The 24,775-nt window shown below is 49.9% G+C and overlaps 1 protein-coding gene and 1 non-coding gene across 3 annotated transcripts in view; both read right to left on the bottom strand.

Annotated features, from left to right (window-relative positions):
• The window catches only part of SLC29A3 (solute carrier family 29 member 3), a 44,110-nt gene extending 29,306 nt beyond the window's left edge, over nt 1–14,804 (bottom strand). For both annotated transcript variants that reach the window (XM_032256264.1, XM_032256265.1), the window contains exons 1-2: nt 14,735–14,804; nt 10,603–10,898 (exon numbers count right to left, since the gene is read on the bottom strand). In XM_032256264.1, the coding sequence (XP_032112155.1) occupies nt 10,603–10,898; nt 14,735 (297 nt within the window). In that variant the 5' untranslated portion in view covers nt 14,736–14,804. The remainder of the gene's footprint in view (nt 1–10,602; nt 10,899–14,734) is intronic.
• Nucleotides 7,906–8,009, bottom strand: LOC116535463. The gene has a single exon (XR_004262211.1). It is a non-coding gene; the product is annotated as a small nucleolar RNA U13 (small nucleolar RNA).
• Nucleotides 14,805–24,775: the final 9,971 nt, after the last annotated feature.

Raw genomic sequence — 24,775 nt, 5'->3', positions numbered from 1 at the left:
TCAAGTCACCCAGCAAGTTTGAAACACAGTCAGAAACAGAAGCCAGCTTTCCTGAATCCAGAGTCTTTCTGCCAGGCAGGGTGAGCAAGGAAAATAGAAACCTCACTCTATCTACCCTTACAGCCAAGCCTTCACGAGGTCCCCTAGCAAGGGGCAAGTGAACTGCTTTGATTCTTATCCTTTCTATTCCCCCCGTGTACTCTCAGGCTGTAACCTGAATAGGCAGAGTAGGGCTCAGAAACAGGAGTCAGAGAACAGGGAGCCTCACACATCCATGTGCAAGTGACCCCAAGCTCCCTGAGGGTGAGCTGATGGGAGGCTCAGCTACTGCAGATGCTCGGGCCAGCCGGTCTTTCCCCCTCTGCAGCCTGACTTCTGCCATGTGATAGGGAAAAGAGGAAGAAGGCCTTTCGAGAAAACTCCCCACCTTACCCATGAAGCCCTCGCCTGACCGGGGAGGCTTCTGCATGCCCCAGAGGGCCCCATGCATCAGTATCACAAGGCTGATGACCAGGGGCAAGGGCCATGCCCTGTGACCTGGTGTCAATGAGGCAGTGGTCTGGGGGTGCTCCAGCCTCTCTCTGCAGTAGAAAACCCTGGAACTACCAGGAAGAGGGAGTTCTTAGCCAATCCCTGGCAGGCACTTCCTCAACAGACTGCTTTCGTCTTGGGGAGGCTGTTTGTCTTTGGAGGTGCATGTGGACAGAAACCACAGGCTGCTCCAGGCCTCAGGTGCCTGCATGCACACAGGCACAGAACACACAGACACATACCCAGTGAGAACCGGCAAAAGGCCAGCAAGAAGGCCCCAGGCACCCAGTGCCGCAGACCCTTCCCAGGCTGCCTGCCCCGGTCAGAAGCGCCGGCTTCTCGGTGGAGACTCTAATTTAGGTTCTGCTCTCTGGACACTTGGGATGGTCAATCATGTTAAAGAGATGCTTGAACACTTTAGATCTGGGCCATCTTCTAATTTGTCCAGGAAATCGCCTCTGGATTTTAAGAATGTTTGCAGGAAGAAATCAAATTGAAGGCAGAGAGGGAGCAGTAGGTAGCCCCGAGGGCAAGGGAGCGCAGTACGGGTGGGGAAAAAGAGTTGTGAGCATTTAGGGAGAAAATAAGAGAACTAGAGAAGCTGAGGCCACCAAAGGCATGACTGACAGCGTTTCAAGCCACACTTTTTTTTCCCCTCTGTAGGTCGCAGCAAGAGCTAAAAACAGAAGAAAAAGCCATCACAGGTATATTATTTATTGGGAATGGCACGCTGGCTGGGCCGGCAGTTAGAATCAGAGAGTGGACAAGGGGATTTTTTTAAATGACTCACTTTGGGTTCTAATTTTTAAAAATGGTTTAGAGCAGCCATCCATGCCAGCTGAAGCAAGTGGCAGCCACTCACCCACACCCAGTGGCAGAAAGCCCAAAGCCCTTCCCATCCTGCCTGGCCTCAGACCTCCCATCTCCCTTCCTAGGATGACAAGGCTCAGGCATCTTAATATGCTTCTTTCTATGCAGGAAAGAGGGGTGTTTTACCCTTCTTTACTCTTGGAAATTCTGCTCTTAAAAAGTGGATTGCTGGTAAGGCACAATGGCTCACGCCTATAATCCCAGGACTTTGAGAGGCCGAGGTGGGAGGATCACTTGAGGTCAGGAGTTCAAGACAGCCTGGCTAACATGGTGAAACCCTGTCTCTACTAAAAGTGCAAAAATTCACCAGGCATGGTGGCAGGTGCCTGTAATCCCAGCTACTCAGGAGGCTGAGGCAGAAGAATCGCTTGAACCCAGGAGGCTGAGTAAGCCCAGGAGCTGAGATGGAACCAGTGTACTCCAGCCTGGGTGACAGAGCGAGACTCTGTCTCAAAAAGAAAAAAAGAGGATTGCCAAAGGGAGTCTGTCTAAACATTGTTTCCATGTGGAAAGAGATCTGAGTAGCACTAAAATGAGTCTGCAGGAACACCACCTGGCATGGAGGAGAGGCTCCTGGATACCTGCTCCCTGGCCAGCTGGCATCAGGACCACCTGGCAACAGTGTCCAGGCCTCAGCCGTGGAAATAAAGTTAGAAGGGAAGGGTCCAGGAATCCAGGAATTTGCCAAATATCCCAGGAAATCTGATGCTGACTCAGGTACCCTAGGCTGCAGCCCCCAATCTGGTCTTATTCGCTATGTGGTACCGGCAAGTTACTAATTGTCTCTACTTCCCTCCTCTGCAGAACGAGGACATGATGCATCCTCATGGATGGCTTTGAGGTTGGGGCAAACAGGCAGAGCAGGGTTTTTTAGACTACAGGTTGCACAGTCCATTAAAGAATATGACATCCATTTGATGAGTCACGACCAGAATTTCATTTTATTCTATTTAATCCTTTGTTGCCTTCTTTCTTACTAAAGGTGAGTGTGCTGTCTGCATCTTTTCCTGGGACCTTCTCTGTGCACCTGAGCCCTCTGGCCTCCTTCTCTGCTGGATCATTTGCTTCTGCACACAAACTGCCTGCCATGTCTCTCGTATTAAAAACAAAAGAACAGAAGATTCTCCCTCTTCTGGATCTCCCTGCAGCTCCTGCCTCATTGTCCTGCTCCCATTTAAAGCAAAATTCCTTGAGTTTGCTGTCTCCATTGTCTCTCCCCCATCCTCTCTCATAGCCTCTGGTCCCCTTCTGCCTCTTCCCCCGACGATGCTGCTCCTCAAGGTCACGATGAACCTGCACAAGGTCAAGCTCAAGGGCAAACTCTCTATCCTTATCCTACATGGCTTACAACCAGCATTGCCACTGCTAATCACTTGCTCCTTCTTGAAGCTGCAGCCAGGGTGGAGTTTTCTTTTTTTAAGTATAGACGCAGCTTCATGAAGCTGTTGTTTGTATTATAGACATAAATGCCTTGCCAGGTGAGATAGGCATCATGGTAAAAAAAATTTGAAAATGCTGATATAAAGCACTGGGGTTAAGATCATAGATACATGGGCTCACAGGGCCCAAGTCTGAATCCCAGTTGTTACTTACTTTGTACCTGAGAGCAAATAACTGAACTTTTTCAACCTTGGTTTCCTTCTCTATGTAATGGGTATAATAAACCTATGTCTTTGGGCTGTAAAAACCACGAAAAGATCATTAAAAAAAAAAAAAAAAGCCTCTGGCACAGAGTAGATTGCTTAATAAATATTGCTGAGTTAATGAATGAACCCATGACCTTAGCAGTGCCTGGCACATGGTAACAGCTTACTAAAGGCAGCCACCACCTATAAGGCACACCGTAACTGTCAGGACTTTTCACCCTACCTGTGTCTGTGGCATTATGTAAATGCTGCCAGGTGGGTCTGTGGGCAGAAGGCCCAGGGGCCACAGAGCCTGCCTGCAAACCACACAGTGGGTAAGGGCACTGCTAGGCTAGAGTCCCTCTGTTGCCAAATCTGGGTTCCTCCCAGCTACCTTGTAGTCCTATGAGACAGGACCAATCCAGCTTTCACCCAGCTATGGAACCTTTACCAAATAGATGTCCTGTGACTCTTAAACCCCAGGAGCAGGGTGCCTTCACTCCCTGATACAGCACAGAGAGTGCTGGGGCAGGGCCTCGGGACTGCCTCTATTCTGCTCTCCCAGCTTCACCTGCTCTTGCTTTGTGCCACCCCAGATGCTAGGATGCCCATGGTGTGCCCAGTTGGCCCTACCACTCCTTTTCCAGGAGCCCTGTAGGAACTTCTCCCAGAAGGCTCACCTAAGTCTTTCATGATGTAGCCTCGCCTGTTTAATGGGTTAATGGGTACTCTGGTGGAGGCAGAGGACAGCTGTTCTTTCCCCCATGTGGTAACATTTTACTTGAATCATAGTCCTTTGTGTTTTGAGACTGGGGTTTCACTATGTTGCCAAGTCTGGTCTCGAACACCTAGGCTCAAGCTCTGCTCTGTTCTCCCACCTCAGCCTCCTGGGTAGCTGTGGCTACAGGCGCACGCCACCACACCTGGCCTGGATTGTGGTTCTTATCTGGCTATACATTAGCTTTATCTGGAGAACTTAAAATGCTTGTGCCCAGGCCCCTCAGAATGAATTAGAATTGGGTGAGCGGAACAGGTGAGGTATTTTCTTAAAGCTTCCCAGGCGATCCCGATGTGCAGCCAGGGCTGAGAGTGCCAAGGTCGATGGATAGCTTGAAGAACACACGGGTTATAAGCATGGGCTCTGCAGTTCTGTCACTTGCTAGCAAATGACCTTGGTCAGTGGCCTAAAATCTGTGAACCTGTTTCATTTGGCAACTGGGATGACAACACCTAACTCACCAGGATGTCATGTGGAAGAAGGAAGATGGCACATTAAGCGGAAGGTAGGTACAGGCTGCATGGCAGGGACTTGGTAACCTCTGATAACTTGTCCTCTAGTTTCCTCTTCTTCACATGAGCTCATCCTGCTTCTTTTGAACACTTCCTCCTTGGATTGGGATGTTCACCCTTCATTATAAGGGCAGATCTCAAGTATGCTATCTTTCTTCTTTGCAGGGTTGAGAGATGGGACTAGAACTAAGGGGCTGGAAATAAGGGGAGGGGATGCCCTAGGTCCCCATTTGCTGAACCAGGCCAACCTGGCTACCTTCCTATGCAGGAACCCCACTTCATGTCAATGCCAACACAGCTGAAAGATCAGAATCCTTCTACTGGTGGCCACTGTGACCCCCAGATCATCTTCTGCTTCCTTGCAGAGCCATAGAATCAGTATCATGGATTGGGTTGTGGAGCTTTCCTCCTCAGCCTTACAATAACTAATGTGACAAATATTTATATGCTACTATGTGTTGGGTGTCATGCCAGGTGTGCCGGGGGCATAGGATGTAGAGTAAGAGAGATGCATTCACTGGTGGGGGAGGCCTCCTCATCTGTCATGGTGGATGATAACAGTTCCTGAGCTACAGGGGTGCTTCGGGGCTGCAAGAGATAATGCAGGCAAAACGCTGAGAGCAGCAGCTCCCACCCAGCCAATGCTTGGCTCCATGAGCTATAAGGCAGGAACACGATGGGGAAGTACGGTAAGGCTCTGAAGACCCAGACATGTTGCCTCTAATTCAGGAAGGTGGCTTCAGAGGGCGTGCCCAGGGATGAGAGGTTTCTGTCTCCTGCCTCACCCCTGGGACTGAGTGTCGAGGTCCCTCCTGGTCAGATTCGGGGATGGACAGGGGCAGCACTAGAGTACCTGGCCTGGGTCCCAGCCCTGCTGACACCAAGTCAGGCTATAGGCCCCGCCCATGACTGTGTCCTGTAGTCCCTGAGAGAGGAGTCCCTGGGCAGACCAAGGTACACAGGAAGGAAGGTGGGGAGAGCGGCTGTGGGGGCCTTGAGGCGAGGAATGGCCAGGAGAAGGTGCAGACACTCTTCTCTCTGGGGCAGGAAGTGGGGCGTGTCCAACTTACTGTTCTGTTCTTGGCCAAGGGCAGCCAATATAGGCCTGCAGGAGAGCCTGGAGGAGGGCGACGGGGCCCCACAGGGCAGGGGATGGCTCACAACTCCAGAGCCGGGGAGGACCTCAGGCTACACAGGGAGGGAAGGGACAAGGGACACTGGGTCCAGAACCCAGGCATCTGTGGTTTCAGGCTGGAAAAGGAGGCCAGACCAAGGGTGAGCTCTCTAAAGGAAGGAAAACAGTGTTTGGTGGAGTCAAAGTGTGGGGGGCGGGGGAGAGCATCTCCAGGATAGTCCCCTACATATCACTCTCCGAGTATGAATGAGTCTATAATCACCTATCCACCTCAATGCCCCATAAAATTCTCTATAGCCCTTCCTAGCTGTGTCATCTCAGGCAGGTTACTAAGCCTCTCTGAGCCGCTGGCTTTTTGTCTTAAGAAAAGGGTTACTAAGACCTGCATTGCAGTGCTAATGAGAAAAACACATGTAATGCCCCTGCCGGCACGGCAGGCCCAGAATCAGGCTCAGGCAATGGCGGCTGCTGCGGGCCCCTGTGCCATCTTTTCCTATCAATTCTTCTTCATTTATGCTCTAAATTTTTTTGGCCCTCGGCCAACAGGCCTGTGGTAAATTTACTGGAGGTTCTTATTCCAGAGAATAGAAACAGGAGGGCAGGGTGAGCAGGATACTTTCTGTGCCATCCCCACATTCGTCCAGGCAGAAGGAAATGAGCCCTGACCTTGAAAGTGACATAATTTTGGGGAGGGGGTGTCTGGGTAAACCTTCCTCCTGGGTCAAGCTCCCCATCAGATGGTATCCATCCTCAGAAAATGTTCAAAGGAAAGAATAAACATCTAGACCCACAGCTAATTGAGTTGCAGGTGGCTAGAGACAGACCCATTTGACTCTCCCCCTCCTTCCCCCAAAGTGGCCCTCAGGTGACAGGGCAAACGGGCAGCCTCTCGCAGGGAAATCAGGAAGAGAGGGAGAAAGAGCTGGGAGGTGGGTGGCTGGGATGAGGAATGAGGCAAAGAAAAATGGCCAGCAAAATGCAGAAACGCCCCAGCATGCTTGCTTCCCAAACCCGGCCCATGAATCGAGGGGTGACAGGTCTCTCATCTCCGATGCCAAGAGCCAGGAGCTCCGGGCAGCCGCAGGTATTACATCTGCACCTGCCAGCCATTGGAGAGAGGCCATAAAGCATCGTAGCAGGGCTCAGAATGCCAAGTGACTGCAGCTGGGAAGGGATCGCCTTGCGGTAAGAGCAGTTCACGGGGCGAGAGCTGCTCCCAGAGCCAGGTCTGGGCACCCCTCCCTCCTGAGATTGCTTGCTTCTGGGGGCCCAGCGGTGGACAGAGGAGGGCGGGGCCGGTACACATGCAATCTAGCCCTGTGCTGGCCAAGACAGGCAGGGAGCTTCTGGTAAAGCCCAGTAGGCCAGGTGATTTACCAGGGCTGGCAGAAAGCTGGGATGTTGGAGTCACTGGTAAATAAAAGCGGATGGTAAAGCACACAAGCTGAGCCTGCGTCTCTGGAAATGCACTAGTCCCATCCCCCAAATGATCATCATAATAACAGTGTTTATAAAGCACTTCAGATAGGGTGCCAGGCCCTGTCCTAAGTGCTTTTTAACACATATTAATTTACTTAATCCTCACAACAGCCCTAAGAAGTTTATGGTAGTATTATAACATCTTCCTTCAACATACCAGAAAGATGGCTGAGTGTGCTGGCTCACGCCTGTAATCCCAGCACTTTGGGAGGCAGAGGCACGCGGATCACTTGAGCCCGGGAGTTTGAGAACAGCCTGGGCAACATAGTGACACACGACACACACCCCCCACCCCCTGCTGCCGTCTCTACAAAAAATAAAAATAAATTGGGTAGGCGTGGTGGCAGGCATCTGTAGTCTTAGCTACTCAGGAGGCTGAGGCGAGGGGATCACTTGAGCCTAGGGAGGTTGAGGCTGCAGTGAACCCTGATCATGCCACTGCACTCCAGCCTGAGTGACAGTGCAAGACCCTGTCTCAAAAAAAAAGTACAAATATATTCCAGAAATATGAGGCAGCATGGAGAGGTCACAGAGCCACACACTGTCCAGCGCACCACAAACTCTACTGTGCCCGTCGATCACCCAAGGGGCTTCGTAGCTCACAGGCCCTGACTCAGTCGGCCTCGGGTGGGTGGGGGACTGCATCACTAACAAGCTCCCAGGTGAGGCCGCTGGTCCGAGGACCACACGTTGAATGGAGAGGCTGTAAACTACTCCTTCTGTGCTGTCTTCCCGTGGTGCTCCCTCAGCCACAGAAACAGTTATACCCCATTGCTCTGGCCCTGGGAGGCATCTGAATTCTTCAGTTAACAGAAAAGGCCCTCACAGGGTGTCAGATCATGGGGGGAGTTGGGGGAGGGTGGAGTAGGGGACTGTGGAAGTGTGAAGTTGTAAATATGTCAACAACCACACCCCAGCTCGGACTAATCCAATCAATCCCTGGGGTGTGGCCCACATTGGTACTTTTTTTCTTTCTATCAGATGGGTAATGTGCCAATGACATAACAAGGGTTGAGGGAGGCCTGTCTCACACGTGTGCGTGGAAACCCAATCATCAGGCTCATGAACTACAAAAGGACCCTGGACTGGTGTTTTTTAAGAAGCTCCCTGGGTGACCCACATGTATAGCTGCAGCGAGTCCTTGAGATGAACAACAGGGATGCCTTCGGTATGGCAGATTCATGCCTACAAAACCGAGGACACCTCCTCGGGGTGAGGCCAAGGATTTCAGGATTTCCTTCCGGGAAGCAGTGGTGAGCCACCTACTGAGCCCCTGGAGGGTGTGGCTGGGGTCTGCTAGCATACCCCATTCTTGTTTGAAGCACCCCTGGAGAAGAGGGGCACAGCTGGGCAGCTGGCAACATCCCAACTTGGCATTTGTCGGAGAAGTCCTTGCCTCCCCAACCCCAAGCTCTCAAGTGAGAGCAGACACCAGCCCGAGTCAGCCGTGGAAACAGAAACTCCTGACCAAGACTCTCCTTGACCAGACTTTCATCAGGCCCTCTGAGCCCTCTCTTCGACCTTGGCCCCCACCCCCCAGTCTTGACTTCTGCTTCCCCTACCCAGTCTTAGCCAAAAATCCTGCGAAGTCAGATGAGCCAGCATCCCCCCACCTTTGAGATTGGGTCAAGTTCCTCATCCCCCACCTTTGATGTACAGCTGTCGGGGCATTGGTCCAGGACTCCCACCTATACCAAAATTCACACATACTCAGGTCCTCCCGTCAGCCCCACGGAACCCAGCCCTCCATATACTTGGGTTTTGAACTCCACTAATATTACGTTTTCCATCAGCATTTGTTTGAAAAACTTCACATATAAATGAACCCCTGCAATTCAAATCCACATTGTTTAAGAGTAGACTGTGTAAGTCCTAGGCCTGCTTTCAGCAAGAATCCTGTTAGGCCAGTTGAGCCAGAATCTCCCCATCTCTCATATCTGATCATGTTCCTCACCCCACTCAGTGGTTCCAGGATCCCTGCATATACCAAAACCCGAGCACCTCAGTCAGTCCTGCAGAAGCACGAATAGGAAACGTCAGCCCTCTGTATATGCAGGTTTCACAACTCACAAACACTGTGTTTTCCATCCACATTTGGTTGAAAAAAAAATCTGCATGTAAGCGAAACTTTGTTGTTCCGGAGTCGACTGTGTAAGTCCTGGACCTGCTTTCAGCAAGCAGAGCCCTCACCTTGACGTCTCCTCTTAGAAGTGTGCCATCCTCTGGCCCCTCACGCTGCTCCTTGGCTATAAATCCCCACGTCTCCTTTTCCGAGTTGAGCTCCATTTATCTCTACTAAAACAGTCTTAAATAAAGCTTTCCTTACTGTTTTAACAAGTGTCAGTATAGTGTTTTTCTTTAATCCTCTTCCTCTACTGCCCTCACCTTTCTGGAAAAAAGTGAGGTGAGCAGCGAAGTGAGCAGCCCTGTCAACTAAACAAAAATGACTCCTCACCTTGACATTCAAGGCCCCGGGCAATGATCTCAAGACCTCTCTCTCTCTTACTTGTACCCCAAACATGGCTTCCCCGTTTGTCATACACACATGAACTTTCCTGCCATTCTGCCATTGCCCAGACTTTTGCTTCTATCTAGATTGTTTCCTCCCCTTTCTTCAAACCCATGCACTCCAAGTCACAGCAATCTTTCCCATGGCGATCAGACTAATTATACCTGAGGATTCATTTTTCCCATCTTCCATCACAGAATCTCCCATTTTAGTGGGCACATGATTCCCTGAGATAAAGCTACACTGACAGACTACATTTCCCAGCCTGCTCTGCAAGCTGATGTGGTCACATGCCTAAGTTCTGACCAATGCAATGTAAGAAGGGCAATGTGTGTTACTTCCAGGAAGTGTTCTTACAGGCAACAGGCATTTCCTCATTCTCCTCCTCTTTCCTATTAATGTAATGGCTGAACCTACAATAGCCATCTTGCACTAAGAAGTGGACTTGGCCATGAAAGCTGACAGAGGTGAAGCAACTGGGTTCCCCTGGGTTCCTAACACCATAGAATACCATACCATCCTTGGGCTGTCCCCACCATACTTGAACGTGAGAGAAAAATGACCTTCTGCAGGGCACGGTGGCTCACGCCTGTAATCCCAACACTTTGGGAGGCTGAGGTGGGAGGATCACCTGAGGTTGGGAGTTCGAGACAGCCTGACCAACATGTAGAAACCCTGTCTGTACTAAAAATACAAAATTAGCTGGGTGTGGTGGTGCATGCCTGTAATCCCAGCTATTCGGGAGGCTGAGGCAGAAGAATTGCTTAAACCCAGGAGGTTACGGTGAGCCGAGATTGCACCACTGTACTCTAGCCTGAGAACAAGAGCAAATCTCTGCCTCAAAAAAAAAAAGGAAAAGAGAAAAGGAAAATGACCTTCCATCTCGTTTTAGTTACTAGTCTTCTGGAATTTTCTGTAACTCACAAATGAACATAACATAACGCTATTCAGTCCATACCTTCAAACCCCTGGAGGCATGAACTCTAGATTCTTGGGTTTACCATACATACCACATGGAACCATAATTTGCATCTTCTTCCCAAGCTAAACAGTAAGGGATCTAAAGGCTGGAAATGTGTCTGAAATCTCCATCTTCCCCTGCCATGTGAGGCATGAGGCCTCTGTATGCTCCCACCAGCCTTGCAGGAGAAACATGTGCTTACCAAGATGTCTGAGCCCCCAGGGTCCTCCCCCGTGGCTGGGCTGGAGGAGTTGCCCAGTTTGAACATCCAGTACTCCTTGGCAGTGACAAAAAAGTTCCATGGCAGTAGACTGCCAATGCCCAGGCTGAAGAAGATGATGTATGTGCCATAGTAGCGGTCCTCGGGCCTCTGCAGGCCAGGAGGCGGGCGGTCCAGCAGCTTCTCAAGCAGTGCCTCCTGGTCAGCTCGGAGACTGCTACTTGCGATTCTGTAGGTGGAGTTTGAACTGTGCTGAAAGTCCTCTGAGGCAATGGCCACTGTCGGAGCAAGGAGGGTAACAGAGACAGGCAGGTGAGTAAAAACTGAGGCTGGGGACAGCTGGGGACCCACCCAACCTACAGAATGACCAGGCCCCTACACCCTGGGCTCTGTTAACATCACCAGAGCCTGGTTAGAGAGCTTCATTCTTAAGGATCAGGGAGAAAGACAAAAATCAGACCTGGAGAAGCGCAGGTGTCAGAACTTAAGTGTCCTTAGAAGTCACCCCAACCATGCAAGGGCAACAGAGGTAGCACATAACTGTGGAACAGGCTGGGTGTAAAACACTGCAACATAGTTGGCCCGTGGCAATGTATCCAGAAAGGCAAACCTGGTCTAAAGGCATTCATAGTTTTTTTTTTTTTTTTTTTTTTGAGATGGAGTCTCACTCTGTTGCCCAGGCTGGAGTACAGTGGTGTGATCTCAGCTCACTGTAACCTCCACTTCGCGGGTTCAAACGATTCTTCTGCCTCAGTCTCCGGAGTAGCTGGGATTACAGGCATGCACCACCATGCCTGGCTAACGTGTGTGTGTGTGTGTGTGTGTGTGTGTGTGTGTGTGTGTGTGTCTGGTGTTTTGTTTTTTTTTTTCTTTTTTTTTTTTTTGTATTTTTAGTAGAGACAGAGGTTTTAGCATGTTGGCCAGGCTGGTCTCGAAGTCCTGACCTCAAGTGATCCACCCACCTTGGCCTCCCAAAGTGCTGGGATTACAGGCATGAGCCACCGCGCCTGGCCAAGGCATTCACAGTTCTATGCAGCCATGAAAAAGGAATTAGGACCCTTGATGGGCAAAGAATGACCTCTAAACCCTTTTCAACTTTATGTGAAAAAAATAAGGAACAAGATTGTATGTAGAATATGCTACTATGTGTGTAAAAATGTGGAAAGAGAAAATATACATTCACATATGTATTTGTATATGCATAGAATATCTCTGGAAGGCTACACAAGAAGTTTCTAACAGTGGCTGCCTCTAAGGAGGGAAGCTGGGATGGTGGAGGGTTGGGGAGACTTCCCTGCATACTTATTTGTGCCTCCTGAATTTTGAACTATGTGACTAGTTTATTACCTGTTCAAAAATAAAATTAAAAGTGTAAATAAAAATAAAAATATTCAAATTAAATAATAATTGTATAAAAACTGGTAGTGTCTACGGCTGCCTCCAGAAGCCAGTGTGTACTCTCTGATAGTCCATTCCCATTTCATTTGTGGGGAAAGAGAGGTCCAAAGAACAGGAGGCCATAGGCTAGGTAAATGGCCAAGCCTTGGTTTGCATCTCCTGCCTGGGTTCCTCCTCTGCTCATCACGTCCTAACCAGAGCCAGCCACTTTTAATCTATGGTAACGCCTAAGACAAATGGAAGAGGCTGGGCTGCCAGCGACTATTACCTACATGGCGTTGGGCAAGTTACCACATTTCTGTGCCTCAATTTCCCCAAATGTAAACCCAGGAAAGCCATTTTTATGACAGTTACGCAACCGCAACTGGCTGGCCAAGCCTGGCCTGTAAGCGGACGTTAAACAAATGTCAGCATCTTCCCTGGCATCCTGGGCCTGTTGCCTGGCTGGCTGGCTGCTGAACTTGGCTGTAAGGTAGCATGCCTACTTCTCTGCTTTAGGTAGCACCTCGGACACGGCAGCAGCTTGATAAATGAGAAGTGTGTCCATAATGCTGAGAACAGGACACTTCAGAGTCCCTTTTGCAGTAGCTTCTTCCCTACCCAATAAACCAATAAATAAATGCATCTTGGTTCCTATAGGAGGCTGAGCCTGACTCAAAGCATTGTGCTAAGAAGACCAGGGCCTTTCTTCCCTGGTGGGAATGGGAACACCCCTCACATGGGTACAGAACCTTATCCACTACTTCAAGAGAACCTCAGAGCATCCCTTGGAATTAGGCAGGGCAGAAAACATTGCCCCTTTTTTTCAGAGGGAAAGACTGAGGTCTGGAAGGCACTTGCTGTGTCCCACATTCAAATAGGAAGAACTCCCAATAGCTAAAATTAAGTAATCACAAATGCCAAGGTCTGCGCCTAACATAGGTCACACTTGAGCCTGACAACAGTGTAACATATTAGGTACTACTCTAAGACCCATTTTGCAGATGAGGGGTCTGAAGCTCAGAAAGGTTGAGTAACTTGCCCAGGGTCACACAGCTAGCAGATGGCAAGAGTGAAGTTACACAGCCAAGCAGACTGAGGCCCACGCTGGACCCCTCAGCAACCCAGCCTGGGAATGGGAACCTGCATGTGCTGGTGCCAAGTACAGGCATCCTTCCTGCAAGCCTTGAAGCCAGTGAGTGGGGAGAGGCCCAGGCGCACTGCAGGCACCCTTGTCAATGTTTGCTGAAGGAATGGACTCTGCACAACCCTGCTGACATTCTCCCCTTCTGGGGTAGCACGTACCCTGAGGCCAGCAGGCGGGAGGCCACTGGATGCCCAAGTGCAATACATCCAGCCAGCAAGTCTATTTTGAACTCCCCTGGTTAGCAGAGCCCTTCCCCAGCCTGGATTCACATGGAGGCCAGCATTAACAAGCTCACTGTCTGGGAGCTCACCGTGTAGAAAATCTCTTTTTCCAGATGCACCCACATGTAGAAGAAAGACCATGTGACGGCACAGCAAGAAGGAAGCTGTCTGCAAGCCAGGAAGAGAGCCTTCATCAGCAACCAAATCAACTACACCTTGATCTTGCATTTCCCAGCCTCCAGAACCGTGAGAAATAAATTTTGTTTAAGCCACCCAGTCTACGGTATTTTGTCTGGCACAAAATGGTAAAAATGTAACAAGCTCTCTCGTTATATTTTAAAAATTAGTGTTTAAAGTGTAAAAAATAATCATGATCCACTAACACAGAACAAGAGAGAACTGGCAAGTGGTTTTTCCCAGAGGCTCCAGATACCTGTGGGGGCGGCTACAAGGACGACCAGCCCAGTCACTCAGGACCACACTTGGCTAGGGCCCCCTCCTCAGTTCCTGGCATCTATTTGTCAAGGACCATTCAGCCTTGACTGAGCTTCTGAAGAAAGAGCCAGGAATTTTCTCTAACCCGGGTCACAGGCCAGGGCACTGGAGTGAGCAAAGTCTTATTAGTCTTTATAAAAGCTAGCTGCTGGCTTCTGGATTAAAAAAGAAAGAGAAAGGCAGGCAAGGAAGTGCCCAACCTTCCCCAAAACAGGCGGGCTGTGGCCTGGCACGCGCTCCTCGGCCACCTGCAGGAGCCCGGCCATGCACAGAGGAGCAGTCCCTGCACAAGGAGGCAGACACTGCTGGGGCCTGGGGCCGCGGAAAACCTCATCTGGGCCGGGAAGCCCGGGTGCCGGTTCCAAGGAGGTTCCTGACTCTGGCTAGGTGGCTCTCCCCTCTGTGCCTCGATTTCCTGGGCTGTGAACCGGGGTGGGGAGCTGGTGGGGCTAACCCGTGGGAGAGCACTGGGAAGCGCAGGGCACCACCCACTGGCCACGGCAGAACCGGCTTAGAGGTGTAAACAGCCCCAACTTCAGGCCCCGCAGCTGGGACCGAGAGAGTCAGCCACCCTCTGGATACTTCTGGCCGACGCGTCCATACCAGGTCCCCCCATACAGGCGGTGAGGTCCCGTCTCAGGGAGGAGGAGGAGGAGAGAGGATTTGGGGAAGAGAAGACAGTGACCCAGAAAGAGGGGTGGCAGAGCAACGAGGGAGACCAGGGCCGGTGGGGGAGGGACCACGGAAGGGTAGGGGTCCTGCGGCTCCCCTAGCAGCCCGCAGCCGCCCCAGGGCCGGGGAGGGAGGTCGCTGAGCTAGAGCCTGGGGGCGGCCGAGACCGGAGCCGGAAGGGCCCGAGCAGGCCCGCACTTACTGTCGCCTCCACGCCGCGCAGCCGCCGCCTCCGGCGCACGGCCAGGACCACGGGCTCGGCGGGCGTCAGGCAGGCTCCTCCCCCGGCCCCGCCCCGTCCAGCCCCGCCCCGGCCCCGCCCCGCCCGGTCCCAAGCCGCGGCTTCCCAGTTTACAAACAAGCGCTTCTCCATTGTTTTCTCCCTGCGCGCCGGGGCTTCCCCGCCTGGCTCTGCGCTGGGGCATACCTACGCCCATTTCACAGGAGAAAAAGTGAGGCGCCCAGCCTTAAGCGCATTGCCTACGCTTGCAGCGGGTGCGCGGCGCATCAGGCCTCCTGGGTGCTGCTCCTTCTTTACCTTGGAGGCAGACCCCACTGTCTCAGACCTCCCTTTTAGCTGCCATAACCTGCACCCCAGGACTCAGAGGAGCCCTCATCTTGGCCCCAGACCGCTGCAGAGACCCCTCTCCAAAGGCCGCTCCTACCCTTCCCGGCTGCCCCTGCTCTGGAGGTAAAGCGGGACCCACACCCGGACTGAACTGCGCCTCCCAGGTCAGGCAGCTATTTTCAGCAGACCCAGAACTTGGCAGTCAGCAGTTCCAGCCCTCACACCTGACCTCAGCCGCAGCATGTAACACACAGCTGCAGCGTGCTCTTTAAGAAAGTGGGGACTGGGCGCAGTAGCACTCGCCTGTAATCCCAGCACTTTGGGAGGCCGAGGCGGGCGGGTTACCTGAGGTTGGGAGTTCAAGACCAGCCTGACCAACATGGAGAAACCCTGTCTGTACTAAAAATACAAAATTAGCCGGGCATGGTGGCGCATGCCTGTAATCCCAGCTACTCGGGAGGCTGAGACAGGAGAATCGCTTGAACCCGGGAGGCAGAGGTTGTTGTGAGCCGAGATCGCACCATTTGCACTCCAGCCTGGGCAACAAGAGTGAAACTGTCTCAAAAAAAAAAAAAAAAAAGAAAGAAAAGAAAAGAAAGTGGGAACCAGGCCTGGTTCAGTGGCTCACGCCTGTAATCCTAGCTCTTTGGGAAGCTGAGGCAGATGGATCGCTTGAAGCCAAGAGTTCCAGACCAGCGTGGACAACATGGCGAAACTCTGTCTCTACTAAAATTACAAAAATTAGCCGGATGTGTTGGCGCACGCCTGTGATTCCAGCTATGTGGGAGGCTGAGGCCGGAGAATCGCTTGAAACCGGGAGGTGGAGGTTGCAGTGAGCCAAGATGGTGCCACTGTACTCCAGCCTGGAGCCTGGGCGACAGAGCAAGACTCCATCTAAAAAAAAAGCAGAAGCCTTCCTGACTCCCGGTCCTGGCCCAGTTGGCCAATTCAGAGCTGGGATCTGGGTGCCTCACAGGGCTGGAAGATCTGTGATCACAGATAGTACGTTCTTGCAGTTGCCACCCCAGGGCTCAGGGGTGCCACGGAGCCCATCGAGGCTGTCAGTAGTGTGGACAAGTTCTCAGAGCAGCCCCACTCCCTGCGCCAGCCTCTCACTTTATAACCAACATTCCCTAAACACTGACCTGATCACAAAGTCTCTGGGTACACATCCAGATTCCGGGGACCCCTCCCCAGCAGAGTTGCTGCCACTCCCCACTCCCTGAGGATGGGGCTATCTGCCTTGTTTGCTTTTCCCTCACATTGGGCACATAATTTATGTTCAATAAATACCTGGATGAATACAACCCATCATTCAAGGTGTGGGGACTGGGGCTCCAGAATAGATCTATTTAACAAGCTACACCAGCCGGTGAGTTTGGAGACCAGCACCCTAAATTGTCAGAAAGCTCCCCAGCCCAGGAGAGGAAGAGGCTTGGCTCCAGGCTTAAGAGCTGAGGGATAATGGTAAAATTACTAAACCTCTCTGAAATCCAGGGTCAGCTTAGGACTATCAGGAGAACTAAGTCAGGTGATCCATTCCAGGCACTCAATGCAAATTTCCATCACTTCCAAGGAAGACGCTCCCCACCCCCAAAATGTGATAGTTTATATGTTAGTTTAGTAATCAGGCCTTATTTTTAGCCTTATTTACATTGGAAAAAAATCCCCTAATATAAAAAGCATTTTCATAAACTCTCATTTGATCCCCCCCCACCCCACTACCCAGTGAAATGGGACTGTTGTCCTCATGTTACAGTGAGGAAACCCAGGCTCAAAAAGGTAAAGTGGGCCAGGTGAAGTGGCTCACTCCTGTAATCCCAGCACTTTGGGAAGCCGACGTGGACGGATCACGAGGTCAAGAGATCGAGACCATCCTGGCCAATGTGGTGAAACACTGTCTACTGAAAAATATAAAAATTAGCTGGAATTGGTGACACACACCTGTAGTCCCAGCTACTGGGGAGGCTGAGGCAGGTGAATCACTTGAACCCAGGAGGCAGAGATTGCAGTGAGCCGAGATCGTGCCATTGCACTCCAGCTTGGCGACAGAGCAAGACTCCATCTTAAAAAAAAAAAAAAATAGATAAAGTGGCTTCCCAGGGAACAGAGCCCACAGCTGGCAGTGATAGAGTGGCAGAACCCAGAGCCAAGGCTCTTTCTGCTATGCCCGGTTACAAGCAGGGAGATGTGGCTGAGGCGAGGGGGGACAGCACGAGGGACAAAGCTCTTGGATCCAGTGAGGGCAGCAGATCAGGGCTATTTCTGGTCCAGCCCCTGAACCATGTCCTATCTCTGTGAAGCTCCAGTGCTTTGTCACTTGATTGTTTTTTCTTCATGCAGAGTCCTGAGTTTTTGTACTCATTGTCATCTTTATCTTTGGAGAATGTGCATGTATGTGAGTGAGTGAGACAGTTTCAGCACACCTGCTTAGAGAATCAGAGGCACCAGGAGCACTCTTCCAGAGCTCTGACGCTGCGGTCTTTCCCCAGATGGAGGAGGCACTGGCCATTTGGGGATTCTCTGGTTGCTATGGCTGAGTTTAGGAAGGGGCTCCAGGGATGGCCTCCATCATGAAAGCAGGGAGTGTGGGAGGAAACAGGTTGCTAATGCATCCATGGGGCTGCTTCCCGGCCAATGTGGGCTTGTCTTCTCCTCCAGGATCTATGCCGGTGGCGGGTGGTAATGTCTAGCTTGGGGACAAGATGAGTCAGGTGCTATTGGGCACATAGCTTCCCAGGGAATGTTTGAGGCTGTGGGGGATCAGGGAAGGAGCCGGAGAATGGGGGTCCAAAGCCCTGAGCTCTGAGTCTGCCCGCCCCCTGGCCAGCAGGCACTTCGGTGACAGATGTAATAAAAACATTTACCCTCACAGATGATCGGAAAAGGAGATAGGGTCAAGAAAGGGAAGTGGAGAGGAAACAGAATACAAGTGTTTTCACAATGCCCACTTGACAGCAGCCGGACCCCAGGGCTGGGACCAAAGAGGGAAGGAAATGGGGAGGCTGGGGTGGGCAGGCCTCAGAAACTGGCCGGCTTCCTGTCCCTTGCCTGAAGTTATCCTGAAAACCCCTTTTGATAAGTGTATAGAGGCAGAAAGGCAATATTTTCTAGCCTTCATGAGGTAGGCTGGACCCTGAAACAAAAGACAGATTGACAAGAGAAAAACAAACAGAAGTTTAGTAATGTGTATACGTCATGGGTGTTTGGGAAGTACTCAGAGAAATGAGTAATCTCCAAAAACCATGGCTTTGAGTTCAGGCTTAAATGCTATCTTCGACTGAAACAAAGAAAGAAGGGCCAGCTGTGGGGATGTGGGCAGGAAAAGCTCAGCCAACAAAGGGAAGGTTGGTCTTACAGACTGAAGTGGCGCCTTCTCCATTGGTAAGTGTTTCTAGTGATTAGAGACATCTTCTCTTCCTGGTGCAGACTGGGAGACACCCTGACATATGATTTCTTTTAAAGATGTAAGTTTCTCTTTCCAAAGGGTAACTCTTCCTTCTGTTTTTAGAGCTTCTCCTGTGTCTGCAGTTTCTCAAAATAACCAGCTCAAAATTATTCTTATGCCAAGGAGCCCTTTTTTGGGTGGCATATTCTGGTCTCCTATAGTCATAAGTTTGGGGTAGTGTGTCCTGAACCCCATCTGTGTCTAGGAATGAAGTGGCCATGCTTTTCTGCCTTGAGAGCCCCCAACTCTGTATCTGGAGTGGGGATGGGGCAGAGGAGGCGTTGCAACCAAGCAGAGTCGATGACAACAACCATCTATGCTCAAGTATTGTTGGAGAAGGTCAGGGAAAATATCTGTAAATGGCAAAGTACTACACCCATTAGGCATTTTTATTCTTATTCATGAGGAGAAAAAGGAGGAGGAGGAGAAGAAGGAGAAGAGAAGGAAGGAAAACTCCAAATGGACGAAGCACTTTCCACCGGATCAACATTTTATAACCCTCAGTCCTTTGAAAAACACCCTGGCAAGGCACGGTGGCTCATGCCTGTAATCCCAACACTTTGGGAGTCCGAGGTAGGTGGATCATGAGGTTAAGGGTTTGAGACCAGCTTGGCCAACATGGTGAAACTCAGTCTCCACTAAAAATACAAAAAAAAAAAAAAAAAAAAAAAAAAAGCTGGGTGTGGTGGCAGGTGCCTGTAATCCCAGCTACTCAGGAGGCTGAGGCAGGAGAATTGCTTGAACCTGGGAAGGCGGGGGTGAGCCAAGATGCGCCACTGTACTCCAGCCTGGACAACAAGAGCGAGACTCCATCTCAAAAAAAAAGGAAAAGAAAAGAAAAAGCACCTTATTTCTCCTTGGTTTGAAAATGCCCTGAAAGGTTCTAAGTGCAGAAGCCATCCCACTATCACAAGAGGACCAGCTCCATGCCCAGGGAACTGGAGGATGAGATGCCAAGGCTGGCCAGGGGGCTCAGATAGAAAGGCCTCTTAGCTTGGTGGTCAGAACCGGACTCTGGAGTCAGACAGACCTGGGTTAGGATGCTTTTTATGTGGCCCTTGGAAGTCAAGCCTCAGTTTTCTCATCCATAAAGGGGATGATAATACCAACCTAAGAGCCTTCTAGGAGGCACAGAGCAGGTGTATCAACTGCTGTTAAAGACAGTGAGCCTGAGGGTACAGCTTCCGCTTTGGCTCCGCCCCCCCATCCCATAGAATCCACCACACACCTTGAGGGCGGGGCAGTTAGCAGCTCCTTTCAGCTTATGCGGAAACTGGGGCACAGAGAGGTTAGTACCTCATTGAGAGTCACACAGCTAGTCAGTGGCAGAGCCAAACTTCACATGGATGCCTTTCTGCCTCCAGAACCCACCCCAGGATGCTTCATGACAAGTGGTTGGGAGTAGGGATCACACAAGCCCTCATCTTCTAAGACTGGAACCCTACAAGCTCGCCTCTCCTTCTCTCATCCAGGGTCTGTTGGCCTGCAGGTGGTGTAACCATCAGGAAGAATGTTAATTTTTGTAGGCTCTGTATTGGGGAGGGTGGGTTGGGTGGCGGCTCCGGCATAAAGCTCATGGGCCGATTCTGCCATCTTGTGGCACTCCTCTGTCACTGCAATGCTCACAGATTGGGGTCACTCACTCAATAGGGTCTTTCTTTCCAGGGTTACTGGATACCCTGGCACGTGGATTCTGAGAGGTAAGGTTAGTAGTTATGGTGATTAATTCATAACTTCTCTCCTTACACATCACTAATTTATTTTTATTTTTTAAGAGACAGGGTATTGCTCTGTTGTCCAGACTGGAGTGCAGTGGCATGATCATAGCTCACAGCAGCTTCCAGCTCCTGGGCTCAAGTGATCCTCCCGCCACAGCCTCCCTGAGTAGCTGGAACTACAAGTGCACACCATGACTCCTGGCTAATTAAAAATTTTTTTTTGGTAGAAATGAGGTCTCACTATGTTGCCTAGGCTGGTCTCAAACTCTTGGCTTCAAGTGATCCTCCCACCTCAGCCTCCCAAGATGCTGGGATTACATGCGTGAGCCACCACAGCTGGCCCACATCACTGATTGGAATTCCAGTCCCCATTCTGACTCTAGCCACCTCTCCTTGCTGTGTGCTGGTCAGAGGCTCCCTCTGGGAACGTTCTGGACTTCCGGGAGACACCAGCACTGACTCCTCCGTCTCCCCTCCATCCATCAAGTATCTCCTTCCTTCCATCCTCAGGCAGCTTTGATCCCAAGGTCCACCATGTCAGAGACATCTTCGCAGTACCCTAAACTCACATGTCCCTCATCTCCTCATGGCAGCATGGGCCCACCCTGGGGGACCCCAGTGACAGCTAACTTGCTGGAGAGTCCCCAGCAGGCCAGTGAGTCCACTTGGAATTCACAGTTGTCAACCCCAGATGGTCCTGAGGATTCCCTGCAGTCCTACCATGTGTCATGGCTCCTGCTTGCTGTAAGAACTATGGCCATCTTCCTCCTCCAAGTGGCCCATGCCCCTGAACACACCCCTCCCTGAGATGGTCTTTACAGAGAAAACAGAGGGCAAAACAAGGGATGTTCTGATTTCTCAGCACCAATCTATCTCTTTCTCTACAGTTACAAGAGGAAAATTGCTCTGCGTTGCCACCCCCTTTTCTTTGGTATTCTTGTTTGAGTTCTTTTTGTGCAAGTGCCACCCACATATAGACTAGTGTGCAGATCAAAAGTGTAGAGGTCATCAATGATCACAGAATGGTGACGTCTGTTCCACCAGCACCCGGAATAAGGAAGTGAACACTCTTAAAGCCCTAGCAGCCCCTCTCCTCTTGTTACTATGTCTACAAAACAAATGACCTCCAAATGTAGTGGTGCCAAAAAATGTTGTCATGGCACAGATTCTGTTAGTTGGGAAATGGACGAAGAACGTTGAGGATGCCTTGTCTCTGCACTGCACTGCACTCGCCTCCCATGGCTGTGGCCTTGGCTGGAAAACCAAAGGCTGGGAGCTGGAGTCATGTGAAAGTGTCCTCCCTTTCTTGTGTCTGGCAGTTGATGCTGGCTGTTGGCTGGACTTCCGCTAGGATTACTGTCCACAACTCCTTCAAGTGGCCTCTTTCTGTGGCTTCTTACACTTAAGGAAATACAGGGTGTTTTTGGGATCCAACCTTAGGAGTTATGCATGGCCACTTCTGCTGTACTCTGTTGGTCAAGGAGTCACCAATGTCCACCCAGGTTCCAGAGGGAGGGGACGTAGACTTCAGCTCTTGATGGAAGAGTGCCAAGGTCAAGTTGGAAAAAGAGCATGGCAGCTGGGACATATTGTTGCAGGGATAGTTGGAAAATATAATCTGCTATGATGGTCATATGATCTTTGTCTTTATTCTGTTAATGTGGTAAATTTACATTAATTGATTTTCAAATGTTAAATCAGCCTTGCATTTCTGGAATAAACCCAACTTGGTTGTGATGTATTGCTTTTTAAAAATATTAATTACTCTGGCCAGGTGCAGTGGCTCATGCCTGTAATCCCGGTGCTTTGAGAGGCTGAGGAAAGAGGATTGCCTGAGGCCAGGAGTTTAAGACCAGCCTGGGCAACATGGTAAGATTTTGTTTCTACAAAATAAATAAATAAATAATTTAAACAGTGTATTGCTTAATTCTACCTGTTAGTATTTTGCTTGGGATTTTTGCATTTTTGTTTATGACAGAGTTTGGTCTATGGCTTTCTTTCCTTGAAATGTATGTTTTGCTTCTGTTTTTTTGCCGTAATGTGTATTTTCCTAATTTTAGTGTAATTACACTAGCTTTATTTTGAATAGTGTTTCTATAATATATCTTTCTTCATCCTTATAATTTTATCAGATATCCTTATATACAAGGTGTGTTTCTGGTAAGTAGGGCATATACTTAAAAAAATCCACTCTAACTATCTTTACCTTTACTTGAAGTGTTTTGTCCGTTTATATTTAATGTAATTACTGATAGACAGATATTTGGGTTTAATGCTACTACTTTTTTCCCAATAGCGCACCTTGCCTGTGTTTCTTTTTTCTCTCCTTTCTTGTCTCTTTTTGGATTGATTAATTTTAAAAATTATTTTTTTCTCACTTCTATATGTTAAATATTCTCTAGAGCTTCTATTGATCCATACATGATTTATTAGGCTCTAATATCAATTAGTACATTCCCCACTTTCCCAGGTGTTGCAGGTACCTTAGAATACCTTAATTACACTCACCCTGACCCAACTTTTATGTTACCATTTTAACATAATTTAATTTTACATGATTTTACAACTCACAAGATAATATTTTTTCCTTTTTACAGTTCATATTAATTTCTCTTTACTAGCATATTTACCCATTCTCATTGTTCCTCATTCCTTCCTGCATTTACTTCCTCCTGGAGTCATTTCTGTAAGTCCAAAGGGCTCCCATTAGTACTCCTTTTTAATGTCAGACTTTTAGCAATGAAGTTTCTCAATTTTTGTTGGCCTGGAAATGCCCTTTGCCCTATCTTCACCAGGTCTAAATTCTAGATTGGTGCTCATTTCCTTCTGGCACTTTAAAGATCATTTCACTGCCTTTTGTATTTTATGGCTTCTGTTAAGAAGCTAGCTATGAATCTTACTGCTCCTTTGAAGGTGAAGTCAGGCCAGGAGAGGGTGCCCTGGTGCTGGGACCATCACCCTCCCACCTCCCTGGAATGAGAGAAACAGTTTGAGCGTTGCTGGGAAGAAGGTCGGCATCTGGGGCTCTCACCAGCCTGGGGAATCCAGATCCTTCCTGGTCCCAGTCACATCAATTTTCAGGTGCCACGTGGTGGCTGCTTTCATATTGTCCCACTGGATCTGTGGCCACAAAACATAGGATCTGATCCTGCCACCGTGCCCAAAGGGCAAGAGTTCCAGGAGGCTGGTGGGCGGCCTCTCTTTCACCCAAAAGTTGACCAGCAGTCTGGACCCTAGACTCTTTCTCCACCCTGTCCCCAGCCCCATATATATATGGTCTCAGATCAGCCAGATTTTGGGTGGAGGTAATGCTCTTGTCTGGGGCTCTGGATTCTGCGTGTCTGGGACTTGGTCCAGGTATATGTGAGATTTCATGTCTCAAGTAAGGTGGGTAGGAGGACTTGTTCTCTGTCCTCATGGGGGTATGGACCTGCCAGTTCCTAGACTTTAGAGTCTATCAGGGATCTAGAGTTTCAGGGTCAACCAGACGTCCGGTAGGGGTGAGATTCAAGTCTAGGGCTCTAGTCTCTGTGTGGTAAGGATTTGTTCTTCTTGTGAAGGCAGACTTAGTGTCTGTGAGAACAAAGATCTTCTGTCCAGTGTCAGGCTTGGGATCTAGTCCCTGTTGTCAAAGGTCTGGAATGTCTCTCTCTCTCTTTCCCTCTCTCTTTCTCTCTTTCTCTCTGGTCAGGTGGGGAGAACTGGGTTCTGAGTACACTGGATGTCTGGACTCAGGGGATAAAAAGATGACCAGAATCAGGGCTCGCTCAGATGTATGCATGTGTACTTTCTATTATCTGTTGTTTTTCTTGGTCTTGTCCATTGGCATGTCCAGTAATTTTTTACTGAATGTTAGACATTGTAAATGAAAACTTAGAGGGGTGCTGATCTTCCCACAGGGAGAATTACCTTTAGCTTCTGGTAGGTGATCGGAGTGGGATTCAGAGTGGCTGGATTTCCGTTTTTAAGGCCTGACCTGCTTCCTATTTGCCCTTATCCTAGGCTGTAGCCCTTCAGAGACCCCAGGTCAAGGGCTGAGTTGCTGACCAGGGCTCCTCCTTCACTCCCAGGGTTGTGCCCTGTAGTGGTGGGTCTGTCAAAAACTCTGCTTGGCTTCTCAGCCTCTTACCTGCTGCTTTCAGTTTGGTACTCACTGATTAGAAATCAGCAAGTGACTTGGGCAGGGGGGTTCGGGTTGGGGCAGAAGGACAGAATACCAAACTTCTCTGAGCTTCCCTTCTCTCTAAGATTCTGGTTTCTCAGTTCCTTATATCTCTGTCTTGGTAGTGCTGAAGTGGTCTTCCCTGACTTCCCCAGTTATCCTCACTCATAGCCTGGCCTTATTATTTACGTATCTTTACATATCACATTTTTTTTTATTTTTATTATTTATTTATTTATTATTATTTTTTTTGAGACGGAGTTTCGCCCTTGTTACCCAGGCTGGAGTGCAATGGCGCGATCTCGGCTCACCGCAACCTCCGCCTCCCGGGTTCAGGCAATTCTCCT

Source organism: Sapajus apella, unplaced genomic scaffold (assembly GCF_009761245.1).
Source record: "Sapajus apella isolate SASKATOON/1434 unplaced genomic scaffold, GSC_monkey_1.0 scaffold94, whole genome shotgun sequence".
In the NCBI taxonomy this organism is placed as follows: Eukaryota; Metazoa; Chordata; class Mammalia; order Primates; family Cebidae; genus Sapajus; species Sapajus apella.
The sequence above is the reverse complement of the archived record's forward strand: the minus strand, read 5'-3'. Positions and strand labels throughout refer to the sequence as shown.